This window comes from Petromyzon marinus, unplaced genomic scaffold (genome assembly GCF_048934315.1).
Source record: "Petromyzon marinus isolate PM22_M1 ecotype Great Lakes invasive population unplaced genomic scaffold, UKy_Petmar_22M1.pri1.0 PM_Scaffold_83, whole genome shotgun sequence".
Lineage (NCBI taxonomy): Eukaryota > Metazoa > Chordata > Hyperoartia > Petromyzontiformes > Petromyzontidae > Petromyzon > Petromyzon marinus.
Window position 1 is genome coordinate 170,031 of NW_027423692.1, and position 12,500 is coordinate 182,530.

General features: G+C 48.0%; 1 protein-coding gene across 1 annotated transcript in view; it reads left to right on the forward strand.

The window, feature by feature from the left end:
• LOC116937025 (holocytochrome c-type synthase) overlaps positions 1 to 12,500 on the forward strand; it is a 71,887-nt gene that overhangs the window by 11,757 nt on the left and 47,630 nt on the right. The window contains exon 4 of the mRNA XM_076064858.1: positions 6,133 to 6,281. Coding sequence (XP_075920973.1) covers positions 6,133 to 6,281 — 149 coding nt within the window. The remainder of the gene's footprint in view (positions 1 to 6,132; positions 6,282 to 12,500) is intronic.

Consider the following 12,500-nt stretch of genomic DNA (forward strand, 5'->3'; position numbering starts at 1 on the left):
CACCCCACACACACCACACACCACACACACACCACACACACACACCACACACACCACACACCACACACACACCCACACACACCCCACACACACCACACACCACACACACACCACACACACACCACACACACACCCCACACACCCCACACACACCACACACCACACACACACCACACACACACACCACACACACACACACCACACACACACCACACACACCACACACACACACACACCACACACACCACACACCACACACACACCCACACACACCCCACACACACCACACACCACACACACACCACACACACACCACACACACACCCCACACACCCCACACACACCACACACCACACACACACCACACACACACACCACACACACACACACCACACACACACCACACACACCACACACACACACACGTAGACACAAGCAGGATGATCGCTTAAATATTGCGGCGAAGTGAGGCGGATGGGAAAAATAGTGTAAAAAATTTTTTTAAAAAATAAAACGCGGAAAAATTGAAGTGAATGAAAATGAATAAACGAAAATAACTTCGAAAAATTTTTAAAAATTTTTAAAAAATAAAACTCGGAAAAATTGAAGTGAATGAAAATAATAAACGAAAATAACTTCGAAAAAAATGAAATTTTTTTTTAAAAATAAAACTCGGATAAATTAAAGTGAATGAAATGAATAAACGAAATAACTTCGAAAAAATTTAAAAAAAATAAAACTCGGAAAAATTGAAGTGAATGAAAATAATAAACGAAAATAACTTTGAAAAAAATTAAAAAATTTTGTAAAAATAAAACTGGGATAAATTGAAGTGAATGAAATGAATAAACGAAAATAACTTCGCAAAAAAATGAAGTGACCGCATTCGTGAACACAAAGCAGACCTTAAACACGGTAGGACCAACACCTCGGCCGTGGCAGATCATTGTTCTAATTCAGTGGGCTCACATGACATTGACTTCTCCAAGACAGAGGTTCTCTGCAAGCCATCTGGCTACCATGAGAGATTCGTTCATGAGGCTATCCACATGTACAAGCACAGAGACACAATTTCAACCGAGAAGATGGATTCTGGGCTTAGCAATCATTGGAAGGATTTGATAAACCATTTCGGGTCTTAATTGATTGTTCACGCTTACGGCTACCATGAGAGATTCGTTCACGAGGCTATCCACATGTACAAGCACAGAGACACAATTTCAACCGAGAAGATGGATTCTGGGCTTAGCAATCATTGGAAGGATTTCATAAACCATTTCGGGTCTTAATTGATCGTTCACGCTTACGGCTACCATGAGAGATTCGTTCACGAGGCTATCCACATTTACAAGCACGGAGACAATTTCAACCGAGAAGATGGATTCTGGGCTTAGCAATCATTGGAAGGATTTGATAAACCATTTCGGGTCTTAATGGATTGTTCACCCTTACGGTTACCATGAGAGATTCGTTCACGAGGCTATCCACATATACTCGCACAGAGACAACTCCAACCGAGAAGATGGATTCTGGGCTTAGCAATCATTGGAAGGATTTGCTAAACCATTTCGGGTCTTAATTGATTGTTCACGCATACGGTTACCATGAGAGATTCGTTCATGAGGCTATCCACATGTACAAGCACAGAGACACAATTTCAACTGAGAAGATGGATTCTGGGCTTAGCAATCATTGGAAGGATCTGATAAACCATTTCGGGTCTTAATTGATTGTTCACGCTTACGGTTACCATGAGAGATTCGTTCACGAGGCTATCCACATGTACAAGCACAGAGACACAATTTCAACCGAGAAGATGGATTCTGGGCTTAGCAATCATTGGAAGGATTTGATGAACCATTTCGGGTCTTAATTGATTGTTCACGCTTACGGTTACCATGAGAGATTCGTTCACGAGGCTATCCACATGTACAAACACGGAGACACAATTTCAACCGAGAAGATGGATTCTGGGCTTAGCAATCATTGGAAGGATTTGATAAACCATTTCGGGTCTTAATTGATTGTTCACGCTTACGGTTACCATGAGAGATTCGTTCACGAGGCTATCCACATGTACAAGCACGGAGACAATTTCAACCGAGAAGATGGATTCTGGGCTTAGCAATCATTGGAAGGATTTTATAAACCATTTCGGGTCTTAATTGATTGTTCACGCTTACGGTTACCATGAGAGATTCGTTCATGAGGCTATCCACATATACTCGCACAGAGACAACTCCAACCGAGAAGATGGATTCTGGGCTTAGCAATCATTGGAAGGATTTGATAAACCATTTCGGGTCTTAATTGATTGTTCACGCTTACGGCTACCATGAGAGATTCGTTCATGCGGCTATCCACATGTACAAACACGGAGACAATTTCAACCGAGAAGATGGATTCTGGGCTTAGCAATCATTGGAAGGATTTGATGAACCATTTCGGGTCTTAATTGATTGTTCACGCTTACGGCTACCATGAGAGATTCGTTCACGAGGCTATCCACATGTACAAGCACGGAGACACAATTTCAACCGAGAAGATGGATTCTTGGCTTAGCAATCATTGGAAGGATTTGATAAACCATTTCGGGTCTTAATTGATTGTTCACGCTTACGGCTACCATGAGAGATTCGTTCACGAGGCTATCCACATATACTCGCACAGAGACAACTCCAACCGAGAAGATGGATTCTGGGCTTAGCAATAATTGGAAGGATTTGATAAACCATTTCGGGTCTTAATTGATTGTTCACCCTTATGGCTACCATGAGAGATTCGTTCACGAGGCTATCCACATGTACAAGCACAGAGACAATTTCAACCGAGAAGATGGATTCTGGCTTAGCAATCATTGGAAGGATTTGATAAACCATTTCGGGTCTTAATTGATTGTTCACGCTTACGGTTACCATGAGAGATTCGTTCACGAGGCTATCCACATGTACAAACACGGAGACACAATTTCAACCGAGAAGATGGATTCTGGGCTTAGCAATCATTGGAAGGATTTGATAAACCATTTCGGGTCTTAATTGATTGTTCACGCTTACGGTTACCATGAGAGATTCGTTCACGAGGCTATCCACATGTACAAGCACGGAGACAATTTCAACCGAGAAGATGGATTCTGGGCTTAGCAATCATTGGAAGGATTTGATAAACCATTTCGGGTCTTAATTGATTGTTCACGCTTACGGTTACCATGAGAGATTCGTTCACGAGGCTATCCACATGTACAAGCACGGAGACACAATTTCAACCGAGAAGATGGATTCTTGGCTTAGCAATCATTGGAAGGATTTGATAAACCATTTCGGGTCTTAATTGATTGTTCACGCTTACGGTTACCATGAGAGATTCGTTCACGAGGCTATCCACATGTACAAGCACAGAGACACAATTTCAACCGAGAAGATGGATTCTGGCTTAGCAATCATTGGAAGGATTTGATAAACCATTTCGGGTCTTAATTGATTGTTCACGCTTACGGCTACCATGAGAGATTCGTTCATGAGGCTATCCACATATACAAGCACAGAGACACAATTTCAACCGAGAAGATGGATTCTGGGCTTAGCAATCATTGGAAGGATTTGATAAACCATTTTGGGACTTAATTGATTGTTTACGCTTACGGCTACCATGAGAGATTCGTTCACGAGGCTATCCACACGTACAAGCACAGAGACACAATTTCAACCGAGAAGATGGATTCTGGCTTAGCAATCATTGGAAGGATTTGATAAAGCATTTTGGGTCTTAATTGATTGTTCACGCTTACGGCTACCATGAGAGATTCGTTCATGAGGCTATCCACATGTACAAGCACAGAGACACAATTTCAACAGAGAAGATGGATTCTGGGCTTAGCAACCATTGGAAGGATTTGATAAACCATTTCGGGTCTTAATTGATTGTTCACGCTTACGGCTACCATGAGAGATTCGTTCATGAGGCTATCCACATGTACAAGCACGGAGACAATTTTAACCGAGAAGATGGATTCTGGGTTTAGCAATCATTGGAAGGATTTGATAAACCATTTCGTGTCTTAATTGATTGTTCACGCTTACGGCTACCATGAGAGATTCGTTCATGAGGCTATCCACATGTACAAGCACGGAGACAATTTTATCCGAGAAGATGGATTCTGGGTTTAGCAATCATTGGAAGGATTTGATAAACCATTTCGTGTCTTAAGTGATTGTTCACGATTACGGTTACCATGAGAGATTCGTTCATGAGGCTATCCACATGTACAAGCACAGAGACACAATTTCAACCGAGAAGATGGATTCTGGGCTTAGCAATCATTGGAAGGATTTGATAAACCATTTCGGGTCTTAATTGATTGTTCACGCTTACGGTGGCTTTCAGACAGCGTACATTAAATTTTCGTCTCCCCCCTCCTCTGTTTCAGAACATAGATGGAGTAGTCCTTCTAAATAAACTTCAACGTGACTTTACCGAAAAAACTAAAATAATAAAATATATATAAAAATTGTTTTATATATTTTATTATTTTGTTGTTTCTCTTCAACGTGGTGACTTTACCGAAAGAACTAAGAATATGAATTACTGCAGTCACGAAAGCTTTAAATCAAAACAACAACAACAACAATAATAACAACAGCGGGTTTTTCCCACTTTTTTTCCTCGCCAACAAAACTTACAACTTTTTTTAAACGGAGGATTCATGTTTACCGCGTTAACCACAATACCTGCAGTCTAAATGCAACCACAACACAACAACAACAACAACAAACAACACACACACACACACTATGATAATATAATATTTACGTGAGCTACTGTCCTTGACACTGATTGGTCCACCACGCCCAAGGGACAGATTTCTTTTGAGCCTCGATCCAATTGGTGCTCGGCCAGATGGACGTCAAAACTCGTCAACACAGCTCAAAGCCGATGCCACTAGTAAAGTAACTAGAGGCTCGGGGTGAGCATCATCATCATCATTATCACACCTCCTTTGCCAATACCAAAGTGTAATAATAATAATAATTGGGGGTTTTACCACTTTTTATAGCAACAAAACTTTAACTTTTTGTGATGAGGATTCATGTCTACTGCATTAACCATAATGTCTCTTGCTCACTCACTTACTCACCCTCTCACCCACTCACCCACCCACTCACTCACCCACTCACTCACCCACCCACTCACTCACCCACTCACTCACCCACCCACCCACCCACTCACCCACCCACTCACTCACCCACCCACCCACTCACCCACCCACTCACTCACCCACTCACTCACCCACCCACTCACCCACTCACCCACTCACCCACCCACTCACCCACCCACCCACTCACTCACCCACCCACCCTCCCACCCACCCTCCCACCCACCCACTCACCCACCCACCCACTCACTTACTCACTCACCCACTCACTCACCCACCCACTCACCCACTCACCCACCCACCCACTCACTCACCCACTCACTCACCCACCCACCCCACTCACTCACTCACCCACTCACCCACTCACCCACTCACCCACTCACCCACCCTCCCACCCACCCACCCACTCACCCACCCACTCACCCACCCACCCTCCCTCCCACCCACCCACCCACTCACCCACCCACTCACCCACCCACCCTCCCACCCACCCACCCACCCACCCTCCCACTCACTCACTCACTCACACACTCACCCACCCACCCACTCACCCACCCACCCACTCACCCACCCACTCACCCACTCACCCACCCTCCCACCCACTCACTCACTCACCCACTCACTTACTCACTCACCCACTCACTCACCCACCCACTCACCCACTCACCCACCCACCCACTCACTCACCCACTCACTCACCCACCCACCCCACTCACCCACTCACTCACCCACCCACCCACCCACTCATCCACCCACTCACTCACCCACCCACCCTCCCACTCACCCACTCACTCACCCACTCACTCACTCACCCACTCACTCACCCACCCACCCACTCACCCACCCACCCACCCACTCACCCACTCACCCACTCACTCACTCACCCACTTACTCACCCACTCACTCACCCACTCACTCACCCACCCACTCACCCACTCACCCACTCACCCTCCCACCCACTCACCCACCCACCCACCCAGATGCCACCACCGAATCAGCTTCCAGCACCGGATCAGCCGTTCCCTCTACCCACCCAGAGGGAGGAATCATCAATCCCTCGGGCCGGCTCCAACTCCAACTGGGTCTACCCCTCAGAGCAGATGTTCTGGAATGCCATGCTGCGGAAAGGGTGAGACCCTGTCTCTGTGTCTCTGTGTGTGTCTATCTGTGTGTCTCTGTGTGTCTCTCTGTCTCTCTGTGTCTCTGTGAGTTTCTGTGTGTCTCTGTGTCTCTGTGTGTGTGTCTGTGTGTCTCCAACTGGGTCTACCCCTCAGAGCAGATGTTCTGGAATGCCATGCTACGGAAAGGGTCAGACTCTGTCTCTGTGTCTCTCTGTCTCTCTCTGTGTGTGTCTATCTGTGTGTCTCTCTGTCTGTGTCTGTGTGTCTCTGTGTCTGTGTGTCTCTGTGTGTGTCTCCAACTGGGTCTACCCCTCAGAGCAGATGTTCTGGAATGCCATGCTACGGAAAGGGTGAGACTCCCTGTCTCTGTGTCTCTCTGTCTCTCTGTCTCTGTGTTTGTGTCTATGTGTCTCTGTGTCTATGTGTGTCTGTCTCTGTGTGTCTATGTGTGTCTCTGTCTCTGTCTCTGTGTGTCTGTGTCTCTCCAACTGGGTCTACCCCTCAGAGCAGATGTTCTGGAATGCCATGCTGCGGAAAGGGTGAGACCCCTGACTCTCTGTCTCTGTGTGTGTCTATCTGTGTCTCTCTGTGTGTCTCTGTCTGTGTGTGTGTGTCTCTGTGTGTCTCTGTGTGTCTCTGTGTGTGTGTGTGTCTCTGTGTGTCTCTGTGTGTGTGTGTCTCTGTGTGTCTCCAACTGGGTCTACCCCTCAGAGCAGATGTTCTGGAATGCCATGCTGCGGAAAGGGTGAGACTCCTGTCTCTCTCTGTCTGTGTGTGTGTCTATCTGTGTGTCTATGTGTCTCTGTGTGTGTGTGTGTCTGTGTGTCTCTCTCTGTCTATCTGTGTGTGTGTCTGTGTGTCTCTGTGTGTCTCTGTGTGTCTCTGTGTGTGTCTGTGTGTCTCTGTGTCTCTGTGTGTCTGTGTGTGTCTGTGTGTCTCTGTGTGTGTCTCTGTGTGTCTCTGTGTGTCTCTGTGTGTCTCTGTGTGTCTCTGTCTCTCTGTGTGTCTCTGTGTGTCTCTGTGTGTCTCTCTGTGTCTCTGTGAGTCTCTCTCTGTCTCTGTCTCTCTGTGTGTCTCTCTGTGTCTCTGTGTGTCTCTGTGTGTCTCTGTGAGTCTCTGTGTGTCTCTGTGTGTCTCTGTGTCTCTGTGTCTTTGTCTCTGTGTGTCTCTGTGTGTCTCTCTGTCTCTCTGTGTGTCTGTGTGTCTCTGTGTGTCTCTGTGTGTCTCTGTGTGTCTGTGTGTCTCTGTGTGTCTCTGTGTCTCTGTGTGTCTCTGTGTGTCTCTGTGTGTCTCCAACTGGGTCTACCCCTCAGAGCAGATGTTCTGGAATGCCATGCTGTGGAAAGGGTGAGACCCCCTGTCTCTCTGTGTCTCTCTGTGTCTCTCTGTCTCTGTCTCTGTGTCTGTGTCTGTGAGTCTCTCTGTGTGTGTGTGTGTCTGTGTGTCTCTGTGTGTGTCTGTGTGTCTCTGTCTCTGTGTGTGTCTCTGTGTCTCTGTGTGTGTGTGTCTGTGTCTCTGTGTCTCTGTGTGTCTCTGTGTGTCTCTGTGTCTGTGTCTCTGTGTGTCTCTGTGTGTCTCTGTGTCTCCATGTGTCTCTGTGTATCTCTGTGTGTCTCTGTGTGTCTCTGTCTCTGTGTGTCTCTGTGTGTCTCTCTGTGTCTCTCTGTGTCTCTGTCTCTCTCTGTGTGTCTCTGTGTGTCTGTGTGTCTCTGTGTGTCTCTGTGTGTCTCTGTCTCTGTGTGTCTCTGTGTGTCTCTGTCTCTGTGTGTCTCTGTGTCTCTGTCTCTCTCTGTGTGTCTCTGTGTGTCTGTGTGTCTCTCTGTGTCTCTGTCTCTGTGTCTCTGTGTCTCTGTGTCTCTGTGTGTCTCCGTGTCTCTCTGTGTATGTCTCCAACTGGGTCTACCCCTCAGAGCAGATGTTCTGGAATGCCATGCTGTGGAAAGGGTGAGACCCCTGTCTCTCTGTGTGTCTGTCTCTCTGTGTCTGTGTGTCTGTGTCTCTGTCTCTGTCTCTGTGTGTCTGTGTCTATGTGTGTCTGTGTCTTTGTCTCTCTCTCTGTGTGTCTCTCTGTCTCTGTGTGTCTATGTGTGTCTCTGTGTGTCTCTGTGTGTCTATGTGTGTGTCTCTGTGTGTCTATGTGTGTCTATCTGTGTGTGTGTGTCTATGTGTCTATGTGTGTCTCTGTCTCTCTGTCTCTGTGTGTCTCTGTGTGTCTCTGTGTGTGTCTCTGTGTGTCTCTGTCTCTCTGTGTGTCTCTGTGTGTCTCTGTCTCTCTCTGTCTCTGTCTCTCTGTGTGTCTCTGTGTGTCTCTGTGTGTCTCTGTGTGTCTTTGTGTGTCTCTCTGTGTTTCTGTCTGTGTCTATGTGTCTCTGTGTCTCTGTCTCTCAGTGTGTCTCTGTGTGTCTCTCTGTGTCTCTGTCTCTGTGTATCTCTGTGTGTCTCTGTCTCTGTGTGTGTCTGTCTCTGTGTGTCTCTCTGTGTCTGTGTCTCTGTGTCTGTGTCTCTGTGTGTCTCTGTGTCTCTGTGTGTCTCTGTGTGTCTCTGTCTCTGTGTGTCTCTCTGTGTCTCTGTCTCTGTGTCTGTGTCTCTGTGTGTCTCTGTGTGTCTCTGTGTGTCTGTGTGTCTCTGTCTCTCTGTGTCTCTCTCTGTCTCTGTGTGTGTGTCTCTGTGTGTCTCTGTGTCTGTATGTCTGTGTGTCTCTGTGTGTCTCTGTGTGTCTCTCTGTCTCTCTGTGTGTCTCTGTCTCTCTGTGTGTCTCTGTCTCTCTGTGTCTCTGTCTCTGTGTGTCTCTGTCTCTGTGTGTCTGTGTGTGTCTATGTGTCTATGTGTGTCTCTGTCTCTGTGTGTGTCTCTGTGTCTCTGTCTCTGTGTGTCTCTGTCTCTGTGTCTCTGTGTGTGTCTCTGTGTCTCTGTGTGTCTGTGTGTCTCTGTGTGTCTCTGTCTCTGTGTGTCTCTGTGTCTCTGTCTCTGTGTGTCTCTGTGTGTCTCTCTGTCTCTGTGTGTCTCTGTGTCTGTGTGTCTCTGTGTCTGTGTGTCTGTGTGTCTGTGTGTCTCTGTCTGTCTCTGTGTGTCTCTGTGTGTGTCTCTGTCTCTCTGTCTCTCTGTGTCTCTGTGTCTCTGTGTCTGTGTGTCTCTGTGTGTGTTTCTGTGAGTGTCTCTGTGAGTGTCTCTGTGTCTTTGTGTGTGTCTCTGTGTGTGTTTCTGTGAGTGTCTCTGTGTGTCTCTGTGTGTGTTTCTGTGAGTGTCTCTGTGTGTCTCTGTGTGTGTTTCTGTGAGTGTCTCTGTGTGTGTCTCCGTGTCTCTGTGAGTGTCTCTGTGTGTCTCTGTGTGTGTCTCTGTGTGTGTCTGTGTGTCTGTGTGTCTCTGTCTCTCTGTCTCTCTGTGTCTCTGTGTCTCTGTGTCTCTGTGTCTCTGTGTGTGTCTCTGTGTGTCTCTGTGTGTCTCTGTCTCTCTCTGTCTCTGTGTCTCTGTCTGTCTCTGTCTCTGTGTGTCTCTGTCTGTCTCTGTCTCTGTGTGTGACCCACAGACTCACCACACAGAGACCCATAGACTCACCACACAGAGACCCATAGACTCACCACAGAGACCCATAGACTCACTACACAGAGACACACAGACTCACCACACAGAGACCCATAGACTCACCACACAGAGACCCATAGACTCACCACACAGAGACCCACAGACTCACCACACAAAGACCCATAGACTCACCACACAGAGACCCACAGACTCACCACACAAAGACCCATAGACTCACCACACAGAGACCCATAGACTCACCACACAGAGACCCATAGACTCACCACACAAAGACCCATAGACTCACTACACAGAGACCCACAGACTCACTACACAGAGACCCATAGACTCACCATGCAGAGACCCATAGACTCACCACACAGAGACCCATAGACTCACCACACAGAGACCCATGGACTCACCACACAGAGACCCACAGACTTACCACACAGAGACCCATAGACTCACTACACAGAGACTTACAGACTCACCACCACACAGAGACGCACAGACTCACCACACAGAGACCCACAGACTCACCACACAGAGACCCATAGACTCACCACACAGAGACCCATAGACTCACCACACAGAGACCCACAGACTCACCACACAAAGACCCATAGACTCACCACACAGAGACCCACAGACTCACCACACAAAGACCCATAGACTCACCACACAGAGACCCACAGACTCACCACACAAAGACCCATAGACTCACCACACAGAGACCCACAGACTCACCACACAGAGACCCATAGCCTCATCACACAGAGACCCATAGACTCACCACACAGAGACCCATAGACTCACCACACAGAGACCCATAGACTCACCACACAAAGACCCATAGACTCACTACACAGAGACCCACAGACTCACTACACAGAGACCCATAGACTCACCATGCAGAGACCCATAGACTCACCACACAGAGACCCATAGACTCACCACACAGAGACCCATGGACTCACCACACAGAGACCCACAGACTTACCACACAGAGACCCATAGACTCACTACACAGAGACTTACAGACTCACCACCACACAGAGACGCACAGACTCACCACACAGAGACCCACAGACTCACCACACAGAGACCCATAGACTCACCACACAGAGACCCATAGACTCACCACACAGAGACCCATAGACTCACCACACAGAGACCCACAAACACACCACACAGAGACCCATAGACTCACCACATAGAGACCCATAGACTCACACAGAGATCCATAGACTCACCACACAGAGACCCATAGACTCACACAGAGACCCACAGACTCACCACACAGAGACCCATAAACTCACCACACAGAGACCCATAGACTCACCACACAGAGACCCACAGACTCACCACACAGAGACCCATAGACTCACCACACAGAGACCCACAGACTCACCACACGGAGACCCATAGACTCACCACACAGAGACCCATAGACTCACCACACAGAGACCCATAAACTCACCACACAGAGATCCATAGACTCACCACACAGAGACCCATAAACTCACCACACAGAGACCCATAGACTCACCACACAGAGACCCACAGACTCACCACACAGAGACCCATAGACTCACACAGAGACCCATAGACTCACCACACAGAGACCCACAGACTCACCACACAGAGATCCATAGACTCACCACACAGAGACTCATAGACTCACCACACAGAGACCCATAGACTCACTACACAGAGACTTACAGACTCACCACCACACAGAGACGCACAGACTCACCACACAGAGACCCACAGACTCACCACACAGAGACCCATAGACTCACCACACAGAGACCCATAGACTCACCACACAGAAACCCATAGACTCACCACACAGAGACCCACAAACACACCACACAGAGACCCATAGACTCACCACATAGAGACCCATAGACTCACACAGAGATCCATAGACTCACCACACAGAGACCCATAGACTCACACAGAGATCCATAGACTCACCACACAGAGACCCATAAACTCACCACACAGAGACCCATAGACTCACCACACAGAGACCCACAGACTCACCACACAGAGACCCATAGACTCACCACACAGAGACCCACAGACTCACCACACGGAGACCCATAGACTCACACAGAGACCCATAGACTCACTACACAGAGACCCACAGACTCACTACACAGAGACCCACAGACTCACCACACAGAGACCCATAGACTCACACAGAGACCCATAGACTCACCACACAGAGACCCATAGACTCACACAGAGATCCATAGACTCACCACACAGAGACCCATAGACTCACACAGAGATCCATAGACTCACCACACAGAGACCCATAAACTCACCACACAGAGACCCATAGACTCACCACACAGAGACCCACAGACTCACCACACAGAGACCCATAGACTCACACAGAGACCCATAGACTCACCACACAGAGACCCACAGACTCACCACACAGAGATCCATAGACTCACCACACAGAGACTCATAGACTCACCACACAGAGACCCATAGACTCACCGCACAGAGACCCACAGACTCACCACACAGAGACCCACAGACTCACAACACAGAGACCCACAGACTCACCACACAGAGACCCACAGACTCACCACACAGAGACCCACAGACTCACCACACAGAGATCCATAGACTCACCACACAGAGACCCACAGACTCACCACACAGAGACCCACAGACTCACCACA